The 16,790-nt window shown below is 49.0% G+C and overlaps 1 protein-coding gene across 2 annotated transcripts in view; it reads left to right on the top strand.

Annotated features, from left to right (window-relative positions):
* SMYD2 (SET and MYND domain containing 2) overlaps positions 1–16,790 on the top strand; it is a 50,664-nt gene that overhangs the window by 29,590 nt on the left and 4,284 nt on the right. For both annotated transcript variants that reach the window (XR_008960558.1, XM_026509138.4), the window contains exons 4-11: positions 167–227; positions 942–1,066; positions 6,387–6,454; positions 9,013–9,115; positions 11,300–11,410; positions 12,109–12,229; positions 13,216–13,390; positions 15,419–15,527. Coding sequence is in view for 1 of the 2 variants with exons in the window: in XM_026509138.4 (XP_026364923.2) it covers positions 167–227; positions 942–1,066; positions 6,387–6,454; positions 9,013–9,115; positions 11,300–11,410; positions 12,109–12,229; positions 13,216–13,390; positions 15,419–15,527 (873 nt within the window). In the remaining variant the exon portion in view is untranslated. The remainder of the gene's footprint in view (positions 1–166; positions 228–941; positions 1,067–6,386; positions 6,455–9,012; positions 9,116–11,299; positions 11,411–12,108; positions 12,230–13,215; positions 13,391–15,418; positions 15,528–16,790) is intronic.

Below are 16,790 nucleotides of genomic sequence, written 5' to 3'. Positions count from 1 at the left end.
TTTGGGCAGACGCTCTCAGCGCCCGATGGCAGGACTCCTGGGAGAGTTTTCCTTGCTCCATTGAGAATTGGGTTTCTCTTCCTTTATGTCGATGTAGCAGTGAAAGCACTACTTTTTGCCCTGGTGGTTAACAGTTCCTTCTGTGTGATTTCTCCCCAATTACTAGAAGATCCACCCAGAGCGAACACCTTCCGAGAAGTTGTTAGCTGTGAAGGAGTTTGAATCACGTAAGTCTCTCTGGGACCGGCCGACGAGCTATTACAGCGACACATTTCTATGGACGAGGCAGGGTGGGAGAAAAGCATGGGGAGCTTGCATGCTTTGTGGTGCTGGGGATTTTGATTACCAGTTTCTACTTTGACTCGTGTGCCTGTTTTGAAAAATGACTATGACCTTTTTTTTTTTTTCTGAATTGACACGATGACTAGGAAATAATTAGGGGGAAGTGGGAACTCACAGGGTGAATTACTGCACTCCGAACTATCTCTTGCTGGCTCTCCTAGCATGCTGAATATTTTTGTATCTTTGCTGAATTGCAGTCTTGTAAACAGCTGATGTCCTTACTGAAAGGCATTAAATCAGGGCTGTCTAGTTTCTTGACCATGACACAGATTCCAGGGCCAGTGGGGGCGGGGGGAAGGGGCTGGACTAGGCCGAGGCTGCTTATCAGTGGTGGCCACTCATCCCTGACCTCATTGCTCATGGGCAGTTGAAATTTCATGTCCTAAGTGACTTCCAGTTGTCAGAGGAAGAGAAGAAAGAAATGGCATGCTTTTCTTTGCCTAGAATTTATCAGTAACACCGAGTAATGGGGAAGAATATTTTCTGGGGGCCCCATGTATTTTTTTTTTTTTTCCCTCCATGCCATTTACACTAAGAAAAGGATGTAGCTAGAAAGCCAGAGTTTTCTTCCTGGTGAATAATGGTTTGCTTATCCACAGATCTGGATAAATTAGACAACGAGAAGAGAGACTTGATTCAGAGTGACATAGCTGCACTTCATCACTTTTACTCCAAGCACCTTGAATTCCCTGACAGTGATAGCTTGGTGGTGCTCTTTGCACAGGTAAGAATGCCAGCATCCGGTGACACTCACTGTAGCCTTTCCCTGCCCAAGTCCCTCTCCCCAGCACACGCTCGGTAAAGATGAACGGAAATAGACTGACGGCTTCTGTGAGGACAAGGCTGTTGACCTGGTGGACCCTGTTCTCATAGCCGTCTTAGGTGACCTTGAGCAGACCTTGAGCTGGCCCTCCTTGGTGGGTGGTACATAGGAAATTTACCTGACCTCTGCCTCTTGCCACAGAAAGAGTTTATGAAAACAGAGGGGTTGCCAGTGCCGCAATACTGTGGCCTTCCAGAAGCTCTTTGAAGGGAAAGACCATTTGAGATTCCCACATTACATTTGTTTTCTTCTCTTAAACCTTCCATTCTGACAGTAGTGTTTTTTTTACTCCTACCAACACCGTGGTGATAAAGCACAGGCAAATCCAGACTGCCCAAGAGGAAGGCCGTCTCAGATGGCCCCAGAAGGACAGTCACCACAGACAGGAGCCCGAGTGGGTCTGGATACATCAGGTCTTTACTGATGGTTGCTAAGACGTCTTTAGAGGAGTCTAGGTTTACCACAGTCAGATCTAATTAAAAGGTCAGAGAGACTTCTAGACGAGAGCAACTTAGAAGTGATTGAGGCACTGGAACCACCCGTGTGGAAGGGCTAAGACGTAGGCATGGTTGGAACAAATGAAGAAAGTGCAGTGATCATTCTTGGGCTGCGCATAGTCTGGCTGCATAGACATTCCCCTTATGGCAAGGGCGGTTCTTCCTGGCACGACTTCATGGATCAGATTTCTCTCCCTTACGTAGCCTGCATCTTTCCCTACAAGCCGAAAATGTAGTTGAAGGTGACCTTCCCAGTGAGAAGTACAGCAACACTGTTGCATGGGTGCAAACAGCCACGTTCCCTTGCCAGAACCTTCCATCTCTGGCTTCACAAAGACCTTGGGTTGATGCTTACCCATTTTGGTCTTAGAACAGAATCAGTGTCACCTTATGTACCCTTTGACCTGGTAATTCCATTTCCAGGAATCTGTCCTAAGGAAGTAGTCAGAGATGAGGGACAGTAATTGACATCCAGATTGTCTATTGTGGGGTTCTTTTTAAAACTGGGAAAAAAAAAAAAAAAAGGAAGATAAAAGAAAAAGGAAATATAAATGGCCAGCGGTACAGGAATTTGGAAAATAAATTATGGCCTAGCCTTCTGATGGAAGGTTACATAGCCTCTGTATTTCGTTTCAACGAATGTCTAAAGATGTGCAAAACGTTGGTACAGCTGTAAGTGTAAAAGCAGAATAAAAATGTGTATAATATGAAAATACACATACATATGTTAAAAAAAAGATTCATGGAAGTTCATCTCCTGAGTTGTAGAACATTTTTTTTAAGTGGGTAATTTTCTGAATTTTCTACAACGAGTGTGTATAACTTAAGAAAACATTCAAAAGGGGGCGCCTGGGTGGCTTAGTCAGTTAAGCGCCTGCCTTTGGCTCAGGCATGGTCTCAGGGTCCTGGGACCCCACCTCGGGTTCCCTGCTCAGCAGGGAGTCTGCTTGCCGCCCCCCCCCCCCGCCACTCCCCCTGCCACTTGTGCACACCGGTGCACTCTCTCTTTCTCAGATAAATAAATAAAATCTTAAAAAAAAAAAGCACTAAAAAGAAGAAAAAGATTAAAAAGCACCCATAATTTTTCCACTCCAAAAATTACACGTCTAAAGAATGAAGTGAGTCTTCATCTCTTCTCCGACCCACTTTAACCGCCGTGAGCATGACTGCTGCCAGTTGGGTGAATTCCTTGATGGATGTCATGTTACAGATATATCTCTGTTTTGTGATTCTCATCATCAGAAAAAAATGCTATTCTTGGTAAAAAGAAAAAATGGATTCCAGTTATGATTAAAGTAGATTTTCCTGGTTTTCACATTATCCTGGATTTACAACACACTTTCCTAAGTGTCCTAAGACAGTGGATTTGGGTGACAGTGGGAAGTTGAGGAATTGACTAATCTGCCATTTAAAAAAAAAAAAAATGAGCTACCTGACTCTTTCTGGACTAGAGGGGGCATGGTTATATGAGAACCCAAGAGAAATGAAATAAATATAGTGTATTTTCCCTTCTAGCTGTGAAAAAAAAAGATCACTTCTCCTCCAGCACAGTAATGCATGCTGATAGGACTTCTCAGTGCTGGAGTAAGAGAAGGGGGACCCTGTTTTCATAACCAGAAATCAAGGCACTTGATCTCACACGCAGAAGTACATTTGTGGTGAAAATGACTCAGAATCTTTGACATTTGAACTGACTCAGAAAATCCAGGTGATACACACACACACACACACACACACACACACACACACGTACACACACACGTATATAACTGAGATAATTAATTCCCTTATAGACTTTAATCAGATCATAATATCCATTCTCAGATTGTGTGTGTGTACGTATATATATATGTATATATATACACACACACACATATCTTTTCGTATATGAATTTGAAAAGGGACATTTAGTATCCCCAGAGAAAAGTCTAAAGCAAAACTGAAAAGTGCTGTTCCAGCCCCGGGCCACCCTCTGGTCCTGCCTCCCAGCCCCAAGCTGCGTGTCCTCTGTTCCAGCCTCCGAGCCCTCTCTTCTCTCTGCTTCGTGGGAGGGCGTCGTGGGTTAACTTGTGGCCCAGCAGCAGCTGGCGGGAGAAGGTGACTACACTCCTCCGACAGCACTGAGGTGCATTTTAATCACTGGGAACATATGCATGGTTGGGAAATGTATTTTTGGTGTGCAGCCTACATCTAGTCTAAATGCTAATTATGAGAATAGCTTTAGCAAGGCACTTACGCCTGATTTGACATGAAAAAAAGGACTATGGCCCATGCATCTTTCTGAACAACATGCAAGTTCACTTTTCTTCTCTAGGGATATTTCAGAGGGGAGGGAAAACTGGCAGAGAAATTGCTATGCAGTTTGGCTTATACCCCATCACCACCTCCCAGGATGGAACAGTGATGACACTGTGCTTACAGGAGCCTTTGCTCCAGAAGAAACACACTCAGTCTTCCACAGTGAGAGGAGGAGGGCAGAGGGAATCAAGCGACCAGGGGTCGTAAAACATGGAAGCCTGAAGGAGTTTGGAGTCGTGGACTGATCCAGTTGAGCTCCATGCAGAGGAAGACATGAAGAGGCAAAGGAGTGAGTCTCCTATGCCTTAGAGTTAGTGAGAAGCTGTCTCTCCCTCGATCAGTTTTGAAAATTGTTGCTAGATTCTCTCCTTCTGCAGACACTGCTGAGGCATGTTAGTGTCTGGTCTGAGGTTGTCTGTAGATCATTCAGGACCCACTGTGGTGCAGGACACATAGTTCATACTCCAGTACATTTTGTTGAATGAATGAGAGTCCTAATTTACTCTTACCTAATGTTGGTTGTGGGTCATTGGTTCATGGTAGTTGGTTAATGTCCTGATGACAGAACAGGTTGGGGTACTTGAAGATGGCACAAAAAATAGTACATTAAGTCTTATACATAGAAATGCCCAACACCTCTGGACTTCAAAGGCTGTCCATTGTTCCAACCTGCAGTAATCTCTTTTTATGTCGAAAATTGTAAATACTCTTTGTAAATGTACTGGATTGCAAAAACCACAGATGAAAAACCCATCACAGCCTTTACTTCTCTGTGTGCCAAGGTTTCTAAGCCTTTGACACTGGCCTTTTAGTTCTGTGGAAAATTGCCTCATTAATATTCATAGATCACAACAATTTCAGAGGAAAATGGTGTAGGGTAAAAACTCTTGTGTTTCGGAGAACCTTGCTGTCTCAATGTCTGGTCTGAGCTCCAACTCCGCTTCTGCCACTCACGACTTATATGGCCTCGAGCAGGTTCTTCATCATTGACCTCTCCCTGAGCCTCAGTTTCCACATCTGTAAAATGGGTTATGTCAGAGCGGTATTGCAGATTTATGAGAGGGTAAATAAGTAGCACCTAGCATAGGGCCAGCACCTAGCATAGGGCCTGGCCCAGAGCAAGTGCTCGGTGGACGCTAGTTTAAAAAAGGCCATCTGTTGGCCTGGAACGTACGTGTGCAGTGTCTCCAGCGTGGGAGAGCGTGGTCCCGCCCCGTGGGGTGAAGGCGTTCAGCGTGCGTGCCTCACACGCAGCCCTCGTGGCAGCTTGGCTGGAGCGGCGGTCTCAGCCTTTGCCCCTGGCTTTGGGCAAGTCACTGCTCCTCTCTGACTTCAGATCCATCATTCGAAAAGTAAAAAGACTGAGCCCCCTTCCAGTTCTGAAATCTTAGATACAAAGGAAAAATACCCACTGAATTGTCTCCCAGCAGGACCGGGCGTCCTTCAAGGGCACAAATTTTGGTCTCTTCATCCTTCTGTGCCCAGGGCCCAGGCTGTAAGGGCTCTCACTGAATGTTGGGGGGAAGAATGAATTTATGCAACAACACAAAACTGGGGATGTACTGTCCTCGTTCGTAGCTTCCACAAGCGTGAGAGTTGCTCATGGCATTTTCAACGTAGCATTTCTTTTTAAGACTGAGAAAGTCGCCAGTTGGTTGATTTGGGCTGAGATGTGAGAGGAAGGCCTCTGTTCCTTAGCCTCAGGCCCTTGGCCCCTCTGCCTCTCAAGGGGATGGGCAGCAGCTAGATAAGCTGTGGAAGGGTTTTCCCATTTACTGCCTCACCTCCTGGGATAGGTCGTGGATTAAGTGGCTTCTTTTTTTTTTTTTTTTTCTGTTTTGTGTATTGGAGTATAATTGACATACGACATTATATTAGCTTCAGATATACAACGTAGTGATCCGACATGGGTGTACATCAACAAATGGCCCCAGTTATCAGATCACCTAACAAAGTTAACACAGTATTCTTGACGACGTTCCCCATCCCGTGTCTTACATCCTCGTGGGTCATGGTTCCTTTTTTAACGGGAGAAAATCAAGGACAGAGGGACTCCGTGATGGGCTCAAGATCACACCGCCAATCCGTGGCATAATTTGGGATTGGACTCCAGGTATCCTAACTCCAAACTTCAGTCCTCGGAGCCTTAGTGGCTGTGGCGGCCTCGGGCCACTGTGTGTAGGTGGGTGGTCGGCCACACTGAAGATGCCCCCTTCCTAACAGTTGTGCATTTGCCTACACGTGAGGTTGGTGGGTTGGTTTTGTTTGAGCCAAGGATACCTTGGCCAGAAGAAAGGTTTTTACATCACTAAACTGGAATGTCGTCCTAGTTAATTTGTAAAAGGTCAAAATTAAAGAAATGATTTCTATCCAAAGAGAAGCTTCAGCTCACCTGTTTCTCTCTTTCTCCCCCGTTCTCACTGCAGGTTAACTGTAACGGCTTCACAATTGAAGATGAAGAGCTTTCTCATTTGGGATCGGCAATATTTCCTGAGTAGGCTGAGTTTGACTTCACTTCTTTTCTTTTTTACTTACTTAACACTAATTAGATTTTTTTTTATTTTTAAATAACCTACCTAGCTCCATGTGGCAGTCATGAAACGCCAAGTGAATTAAGACACCTTTTTAATTCTGCCAGATTTCAAAATATTTCCCATACATTTAAGGGTCCAAAGGTAGTAGTTAAGAGAACAGTTGCCTGTTAAGTCCTGCTGGGTACAGAGCTATTATTAAAGAATATTTTATAATGTGCAGAGAAGGAACAGCCCATGTCCTGCTGAGAAATTTGCTTTTTGCGTATCTTTGGTTCTGGAAATCTTTGGGTTTCTTACGCTCAAAGCGAAACACTAATTGCCAACCAAGAATTGGCCATAGGATAATGCAGAGACGATATGGGCTGCATATCGTTTGTTCTCGAAAAATACGAGCGTAGAAACAGCGCAGTTGGGGAGGGAGACTCTGCTCAAGGAGCAAACTAGGAAAATTTCACAGAACGACAGGATTTTTCTTTACTTCAGGAATACTCCAGTAATTCAAGAAAGGCTGGCCAGCTGACAGATGGAGATCTTTATAGCTCTATCATGGATTTGCCAAAAACGGCTTTGCCGTGGTGTCTGATGCAACGGGTATTTTCAGAATGCGTTTGGTCCCTGAAATCCAGTCCTCACCCCACAGATGGAGCGAAGGAGCCCTCCCTGCATGCCTTCTGAGTGAACCCACGGTGTAGGTTGGCGAGGTTGCTTAATATACACCACAGGAGCCTCTGGCTTTGGGTTGAAGCGGAGAAAGGGAACACCCATGTGTTTGCCGTGGATGGCATGTGAGCCCCTGGGGTGTGTGTGTGTGTGTGTGTGTGTGTGTGTGTGTGTGTGTGTCGCCGCCTGGATCTGCATGTCACACGGGTCTGAAAGATAGAGAAGCACGTGTACAGGCCCATGTCCCCTGAGCACCTGCCATAGGCTTTCCTGGCCAGCGAAACCAAAAACTTACATGACATTGTCCCCATGGCCAAAATGGTGTCATCGGCATCTTGAATTCCGAGAGCAAGGAAAGAAATGTCTTGGGGAGAAGCCCTTGGGAAAAGGAAGGAGAGACCGAGAAAGGCCATCAGACCCTCTTTAGAAGGCTCTTCGTGACACCTTCAGACCAGAAAGAATGTGTCTGCTCTCAGTATTTTCCAGACAAAGAGCAAGGGTCGGAGTGGTGTTGTCTGAGTCCGAGGTTTTACCCAGCCCGGTGATCTCAGAATGATGATACCAAGAGCATGAACTGTTTTAGGTTCTTCGCCTTGGTGAATTTCTTCTACCGCATTGAGAAGATACCCAGGAGTCTGTCTCGAAATGAATTAATAGTTCTTCTACAAAAGATTCTAGAAAGTGGCTTTTCCTTTAGTGACAACTTTCCATGCATTTGCTTAATCGGAATTCCCGGGGCCTGATTGCCTATCGGTAAGCCAGGTGGGCTGTGACGGGTGGCAGAGGTGACCCTTCCTAAGGATAAGACAGGGGACTTGCTACATGTTCTCCCCGGCTCGAGGCTAGCTGCAGGGCTTGCTCACCCAGGCCTGTAGCAACTGGGAGGTGGAAGGGGACCGCTCCCTCTTGTGCTTGGCAGACCCAGGGCAGCTCACCCTCGTTGGGCCCCGCCACTCTCTGCTCTTTCGTACTGGGGCAAACAGGAGCGGGGTCCTGGTTGCTCAGGGTGCAGGCAAGTGACACTGGCCGCCAGAGCCATGTTGCATGTGGATGTGAGTGCCCATATGAGCCCCAGTTTCCAGGCAGTTTTAATTGGGGGAAAAATCCCTTTGGGCTGAAATCATATCGGCATTGTGATTTCAAAGGCAGCATTTTCAGAGATCAAGCACTTTTTCCCTGTAGTTTAGAAATTTCTGTTCTCAGCACTTTGACCTTGATATAATCAGAAAGCTCAAAGCCCCTCACATAGGCGAGTCTCTCTGTCCTCTCCGTCCCTGAAAAGCAGACAGCGAGCAGCAGGAGCAGTAATGTCCCAATTTTCCAGATGAGGAAATCAGGGTGCAGAGAGAGAGGCAGCTGGGTTCCTCGAGGCCTCTCTGGGCACCCCAAGCCCTGCCCGAGGAAGCTGGCCTCTCCCATGGTGGCAGTTTCCCAACAGCTGAAGAAAACACGTTAGAAATAATCCACGCATAGAAAAAGCCGCTTGGAACTGGCACCCCGTCTGTCCAGTGTGGTGTCCAGTGGGGGAGTGCTGGGCGATGAGTCCTTCATCTCACAGGAAGGAATGTTTGTGGGATTCATCGTCGCTGCTATTTTTATTATTGTGGTTGTTTTTATTTTTGGCCTAGATGTCACCATTTTGAATTGTGAATTTCACTTTGCAGTATCGTTAGAGACGTTAGATACGATTATAGGTACAGGCAGGACAACCTCTTAGACTGTGATGGCCAACTATTAGATTTTTTTTTAAACATCCTACAAGGTCCCATTCCTGCAGCTTAGTAGGTAAATAGCCAAAGATTTTCTGAGCATTCGTCTGCCTTCTTGAGAAAATTGGGTTTTCTCTTCTGATTGACAGCGTTGCACTGATGAATCATAGTTGTTGCCCCAATGTCATTGTGACCTACAAGGGGACCCTGGCGGAAGTAAGAGCCGTACAGGAGATCAGCCCGGGAGAGGAGGTGAGTGTGTGGCCAGCGGCGGCTGTGGCCGTGGGTTTCCGACCGCGGTTTTGAAGGGTGGTGGGCGAGTCTGTGGCAGCAGCGCTGGACAAATGGGCACAGGGAAATTTTGGAAGCTCTTGAGCATCTCCGTATTTCTCCCGCCAAACAATTGAGTTTGAGCTTTTTCTTTTTTTAATGAGCGAATTTTGGCCTGTCTTTCTCCCCCCAGAAGGTCAATACCATTGTTATCTGAAAGAGAGAAAAGCAACCCAGCGGTATCTAAAGAGTTAAAACTCCAGAAGGACACATCAGCATTGCACATGCTGTCACTTCCACGTCTGAACTCCAGAGAGATCATTTTTTAGGAATGCGGTTCGGGCGACGGGCCATACACAGCGACAGGGCAAGGGGAGGCAGTCTGTGGCCAGGAGGCACCCTCCTTAACTTAGGGATGCAGAGAAAACCCGGTGTCTGTCCCCTGCGCGGTGACTCCCTCGCCTTTTCCTTCCCACGGACTGCACTGCCGCTGTGACCGCCTTCTAAGACGCCTCACCTCCAGAAAGCTCCAAAGGGCTGCCTGGCAACTCGCACAACACACATGCTGTGTGATCTTAAGGAAATAGTAAACTCCCCAGCAGGGACCCAGGAATTGGTAGGGAACGTAATCATGCACTTCAGTCAGTTTCAGGTTAGTGGTCTTCAGTGCTATTGTAAGATCCACGTCTGGGTAGTTTAAATTTTAAATACAATGGTCAGGGTGCTAAATGATCAAGGCCTTGGATTCTCCAGAAGCTGTAACCAGCCCGCAGCTGAACTGGGACCTGAAGTCCAGGCCACAGAGGACACTTTCTGCCCTTTGCTTAATTCATCACGACGAGGGTACCGTGTTTCCCTGTGGGGCGTCTTGGGTTCCAGATGTCTTGCAACTGTGCCGATGCCTCTTTTGTTACAATGCACAATCTCAGTGCGTGAGAATGTAAGTCCCCAGGATCCAGTGCTGCCCTGGTCCAGGGGGAGACCCCGCGGTCTGGCCCCTAGACGGGCTCGGCCTTAGCTCGAGTGGCAACACAGCGGCCTCTGTCGCCATCTTCTGGGCACTTGTGTGTGTTGCACACTGTGTCCCTCATGTCACAGACAGGAGGCAGCTTTTGCTGTGGGAGGCCGGGCAGAGCTCTGCTCCGGTTGGTTTGCCCTCCTGCTCTGACAGACCTGAAACGCAGTAACCTCGAGTCAGGGAAGTCAGTGCTTTGGGGGAGACTTGCTCTTCAAAGAGGGTGTCAGCTGAGCTGCGAGGTCTCCGTTACTGCCCCTTGGGCTGGGAAGAGCTGGGCTTGGCGGCGCCTGCAAGCACCCAGGCCTGTGCAAGTCCCCCCTGCCTGCCTGCCAGTGCCCGGGGTTACTGGCACGCAGACGGCTCTGTGACATCCATCTGTTCAGTCAGACATTTGCCTGATGGTGTGGGGTGAGCCGCAAGTCCCAGGGAGTAGATAATGGGCAGTTAAATGCCGGTCTCCTCCATATGCTCCAAGTCCCAGCTATAGACCCCGTTAGAAGAAAGCAAGGACGGAGGACCCGATGAGCCCAAAGGCAAGACTTTTCCAAGTTCTCTGGCCCAGCCGGGCGAGGCAGCAAGCAGCATGCTGGTGTCCTAGGATCTGTGTCCTCCCTCTGCGGACGTGTCCCCGCCCGCCTGGCCTAGCCTCTTGCTCCCTTGCCAGCTGAGCGAGGATGTGTTCCTGCTTCCCTTCCACTCAGCAGGGCGTCCGAGCCGGCCCAAGCTGTAAAGAGAAGGGGCCGAATGAAGGCCGGGCAGACTCAGACCCGGGCCAGTCTCAAGGATGAGTACAATGTGTGCATCTCCACGTGTGACGGGGCCCTGTCCTTGCTGGGACACATCCACGGCTGGCTCTCTTTGGGGAGGGAGGGGGCGGGCATGTTTTCAACCCTCCCGATTGACTGTTCTGGGGACTCCTCTATTCTCTAGAAAGTCGGAAGAGAGGCCTTTTCTCTCCATCGCAAGGAGGTGGACAAAACTAGGGGATTGCTGAGTTTAAAGAATTCAGTGTTTTATAGGGAAGGGCATCTCCCCAGCTGTGGCCCTCCTCGGGGCCCAACCCTGTGAGTATTGGCAGAGCCCCAGGAAGAAGAAGGAGTGAGCGTACCTGTGGCAGACGGCATTGTCCACTCTTTGGACCCCCTTAGGTGTTCACCAGCTACATCGACCTCCTGTACCCAACAGAAGATAGGAATGACCGGTTAAGAGATTCTTACTTCTTTACCTGCCAGTGCCAGGAGTGCACCACCAAAGACAAGGTAGGCCCCGGATCGGGTAAAGGTGCTGACCATACCCTGCAGCTCAGGACCTCTGTGCCAGTGGAGTGCCCTGTCTGCCCGGGGGCGTCTCCTCCTACAGTACTTTTGACCCTTTAAAGATGAGTTTAAACTCATCTTACTAAGACCACTGGAGGGAAATCGAGTTACACTAGGTCTCTATTCACACCCTGACCCTCACAGCTGATGAAAACATTTGCATTACACCATAATGGTAAGAGGATTTGCCATATTGCTGTTTCTTCAAAAGAAATGGCTGCTCAGAAGAGAGGGAAGGGGAAAAGCACATGAGAGTAATTTTGAGGCTTTCTAACCTGTTCGCCAGAATACGGAAAGTTTTCTCTGGCATTGCCCATTTTTTTGTCCATGCCCCCCCTCCTCATTCTATTCTCTAGATTCATGGATGTGTGAACCCACAGACCTGCCCATAGCAAACATATTCTAAGTGCCCTGCCTAGGTAAGGATTGTCGAGAAAATTCGTATTTTTGTTTGTTTGTTGTAAAAAGATAATGGAGTACTGAATTTCTCTTAGATCCAGTGCCTGATTTCCTTGCATTCTTTGTGACTTTAGAATGGGCAAGCCCCTACCTCTGCATGGCAAAAGAGACTATTTGAGAGGTTTCCCCCTCAGTGTAGTTTCCATGGGAGGTAACACCTTGCACGTGTGGACATTTCTCAGGATAAGGCCAAGGTGGAGATCCGGAAGCTCAGCGATCCCCCAAAGGCAGAAACTGTCCGTGACATGGTCAGATATGCACGCAACGTCATCGAGGAGTTCCGGAGGGCCAAGCACTACAAATATATCCTTTACAACTGTCCAGAAGTTTACTGTCCCTCACTTGGCAAGAGGTGCTGGAGGAGGGAGTAGAAGAATGGTGGGTGTGAGACTCTCAACATGGAAGGAAGGATGTCTCGTGGCAGACGTGGGTAGAAGAACGGAACGCCTATGACTTGGCGTCAGCCGCATCAAAGTCGTATGGTGTTGATTTCACCTGACTTCTCTTTGTTTCACTAGTGTGGTCAGGAGCTGGATATGGTGGAAGCGTTTTATGGTCCAAAGCTGTGAAGTAGGTTCCGTGAAAGCCCTCATTGCTTGGGTGTCGTACTCTAGGCGAGCACAGTGCCGAGGGCTTTGCTTACATGATTGTGCCTAATCCTCACGGGGACACACAGTGTCGCCGTCCCCGTGTAGCAGATGGGAGCAGACTCTTAGATAGCAAGTAATTTACCCACGGGACAGAGCTCCCTGGGATTTTGCTCCAGGTCTGATGACTACTGTAGTCCATACTCTAAGCCACTATATTATAACATTTTCTCAGGTTGAAAAGGCGTCACATTGACACCAGCGCAAGAACCAAAAGCAGTGGAGGAAACTGGAGAAAGGCACATTTTTTTCTCAGCCTACAAAAGAACTTTCTCATCGTGGGGACTTCTTCCTTCAAAATGCTCCAGCTGCAGTGCTGAGCCGGGGTGAAGGAGGTTGAAGGGTTGTGATCCTAAACAGTGTTTACAGCTGAACCGAGGGTCTGTTCCCCACGGCTAAGATTTCTCAGTTGTGTTTAATAGTTGAGGTCTTCAGTTTTTCCTGAAGTTTGTTTCTTTAGAAAAAATATGCTTCTTAAAGAAAAAAATATTTTCCTTTCGCTTTTGCTTGGCTCTCTGTAATTTACTTTTTCAGAGGGTGAGGGGAGGGGCGGAGTGGATGGAGTAACTCCCTGAACCCAGCCTCAGGGAGGTGTCCCAAGTCCAGAGGCCGGAACCTGTGGTTTCCTTGACTCCGGAGCACCCCCTAGTGAGCTGCTGGAGATCTGCGAGCTCAGCCAGGAGAAGATGGGCTCGGTGTTCGAGGACAGCAACGTCTACATGTTGCACATGATGTACCAGGCCATGGGCGTCTGCCTGTACATGCAGGACTGGGAAGGGGCCCTGCGCTATGGACAGAGAATCATCAAGCCCTACAGGTGATTGTGGTGGCCGTTCTCCTCATCTTAGCAGGGACTGCAGTTCGCTGATTGGGAATGCTGTTTGCGTTTTCTGACTCTCCTGTGTCGGAACACGCCTAGAACGGCTTTCTCTTTCTGCACCCACACCTGGAGGCACAGGTGCAGGCTGCTGCTTCACTGGGCCCGGCCTCTGCCCTCCGCCATCTGGAAGAGACACCTGTGGAGGCAGGTTGAGGTGATGAAGGGGGTGCTGGGGCAAGAGGCCTGCTGGGACCTGTCCAGGGTGCTGTATCCAAAGTAGTTCGTTCCGAACCATCAGTATTAAGCCGCCAGCTTGTTTCTTGCCCCTCCCTTGCCTTCCAGATTAAACACACTCACACTCACTGGTAAGTGGCGGTGTCATATCCCTGCTTTTCCATCATTAGTCACACCATCCCCTTCTTGTGCTTTTTGTAACTGTAACCCAGTTTGCAATTGGGGACATGCTAGGACCATTGTATTGGCTCTGGTTATCCCTTGTCCCCCTCCTCTGACCACCACCCCTAGTTCTGAATAAAGGAAGTTGGATTCTAACTTCGAGTAATCATGACTATCAGCTCCGGGGAAGTTTCCTGTCAAGAGGGTTTTTAAACCTTGAAGTGTGTGACAGGTGGAGGTTGTGGCCGTGTCCTCTGGTCTGATTAGCCATTCAGGGCTGGGATGGCCTAGATCTTATCGATAGGGCATTTGTTAAACACATTCACACTGTATATTTGCAGGGTCTCCCCAAGACCCAAGTGGCTCAGAAGCTCTGGGCATTAGACCTGAGGTCCCTGTGCCCCAGCAACACTGCAGAAGTGCCTCAGATGTTTCTCATGGATTTGAGAGGCCCTTAGTACTCCCTCATGTTCTCAAGTTGGGGACTGTAAAGTTTGTGTCCAGGCTGGATTTCCAGGGCCTTCCATTCACCCTGCACTGCGCGGATTAGCCATTAGGGGGAGCTCAAGGGAAGCCAGCTCCTAAAATCTGCTCTTAGAAACAATTTGCTACGTCACGGAGGATCTCAAAGCTTGTCTTCTTCCTGGGGTGGGTGAAAAAGTCCTCTGTCTTGCACACACCGCCCTCTGTGAGATCTGGAGGGAGGGGATGAGAGAGAGAGAGAAAGAATGAGATGGTCTTAGCTTTGTGGTCCCTCTCCCAGCAGGGCCTTGCTCTCCTGGACCCTTCCTTAGGCTGGGTGGGCCCCTCCTGGAGGCCAGCTCTAGCCTCCTGTGGGGCCAGTAGAGCCATGGCTTCCTCCAGGCAACATGATGCCCCCTGCCCAGGAATACAGCCAGGATGTGTCTTTTGGATGGCTTTTGGGGGTAGAGCAGTACAGACCGGTCTGTAAGTCAACGCCTACACCCATGCATTCTCTTTCCCCCACCCTGCGCCCGTGAGCTGCTTCCTGGCCTCTCCCTGGCAGGGCCTAGCCGTCAGCCGTCAGTGAAAACCGGAGAGAGAACACCTACTGTATGAGAGCCCTCTCCTGGGCAACAGAGAAAGCTTGTCTAGAAGAAGTCGGTATTCTCCTGACTCCAGAGAGCTGGCAGCTTTGCTAAACCAACTGATACCGTAGAGTGTGACAGAAAGCTGGGGTCTTGAAACACACAGGTGTGTGTATTTTTAGGTGTACCGGCTTTTTAATGAGGTGATAAGCCTAGTGTCTTCTATAAATAGGGGATTCACTTTAAAAGACGTTTTCCCAGTGCCCTGCTCTGGGTGTACCCAAAACAAAAGTCTGGGACTGGGGTTGAATGTCGGGCTCATCAATGTCTTTGTGTAGGATTTCTCCTGCAGTTTTTCTGTAGCTGTTCAGAAACACACAAGCTGCGTGAAAGTGGCTGCCTCTGGGTGCTTAGTGTTGAATCGTCCACACTGTCCCCCCAGCACTTGCCAGGGCTTGGAGGAGTCTGGCCACCGTGGGGAGCGGGCCGTGGGCTGGGCAGCCTGGGGCTCACTGCGCCCTGTCTGCGGGCTGCTCTGGAGTCTTTGACAAGTGGTCTGTTACCTTCTCTCTTCTTGCAGCAAGCACTACCCTCTGTACTCCCTCAACGTGGCCTCCATGTGGCTGAAGCTGGGGAGGCTGTACATGGGCCTAGAAGACAAAGCTGCTGGAGAGAAAGCCCTGAAGAAGGTGCGTCTGCAGCGTGGGGCTGTGGGTCCCGGCGCCCCACGGCCCCTTCGTCCCCTGCCTTCCCACCTGCTAGGGCCGAGTCACTGAAGTCCTAGAGACTTGACCCACTCTTGAGCCACCCTGGCCAGAGAGGTGGGAGGGGGCGGGCTGGGCAGGTCGGAGTAGGGTAAGTGATTGAGCCTTGGCCCTGTCTGCATCCGGGCCCTCCCATAGGACAAGGCTGCTCACATCCAGAGGGGCTGGCTGCCGTGCTGGGGAGAAGGGGTTACCGCCCCTGTCCCACGTGAAGCCCTGGAAGTGGACAGAGGCCACGGGGTGGGTCAGGAGACTGTGGTGCGGGAATCTTCCATAGTATAATAATGATGCACTTGGAGTTTCTAAAATGTACTTAGCAGTCATCATCACTGTTCATTAGGTACTGGTTACATGGCAGGACCCTCGTGTGTGTTTTTTAATTCTCACAAAAATGAGAGATTTTCCTGATGGAAAAACTGAGATTCAAACAGGCTGAGGCCTTCCTGCAGGCTGGGGTCTTTCTGAGTTGAAAGCGTCCGTTCCACTCGCCCAGGCTGTGACCCACACCCAGGGCAGACCAGGGCTCTGGGTGGTGTTGGCCTCCCTCCGTGTCCGCAGCTGCCCTGTGAGGGCGATGGGGCAGGACCCTGACCTGGTATCTGACCAGAGCTCAGAAGCAGCGTCCCGAATATTGGTTCTTTTTGTTCTTTACGTAGAAATTAACAGTTGATGAAATGTAATCTTTGACACAGGTTGTTGAGTCCTCTAAGAGAATGTCTGTGGAAGTTGGGGCCCGTTCCCTGTATCTTCCCAGAAGACTACTTGGGAAGACGATATAAGGTCCCACATCCCAAATGGAAGGGTCCGGGCCCAACTAGGCTATAAGTGTGAGCTCAGTGTAAACTCTTCTGTTTTTAAACCATAGAATTCACCTAAGATAACAGACTTGTTGTCTTGGTGAATTGAGGGAAAATGGACCAGTTGGGTCACAGTTGGAAGGTACTGGTAGGTGATGAGGTTTAAGATTAGTGAAGGACACAGGAGATCTGAGCAAGGAGCGTGAGTCATGAAATGAACACAGAGGGGAGGGAGCAGGGGAGGCATTTGACACAGGACATTCCTGAAGGCTCACACTGTTCCTTGGCCTGCCTCCTGTTGGTTTGAGATCTATGAAGTGAATGGTATAAATGAAAGGATTATCCATTAGAGTCAAAGGCCATCAAAAATTCCATTTGGAGAGTGGAAATA

The sequence above is a fragment of the Ursus arctos genome, unplaced genomic scaffold (genome assembly GCF_023065955.2).
Source record: "Ursus arctos isolate Adak ecotype North America unplaced genomic scaffold, UrsArc2.0 scaffold_2, whole genome shotgun sequence".
Classification (NCBI taxonomy): Eukaryota; Metazoa; Chordata; class Mammalia; order Carnivora; family Ursidae; genus Ursus; species Ursus arctos.
Note: the sequence above shows the minus strand (reverse complement) of the source record. Positions and strands in the feature narration are given on the sequence as shown.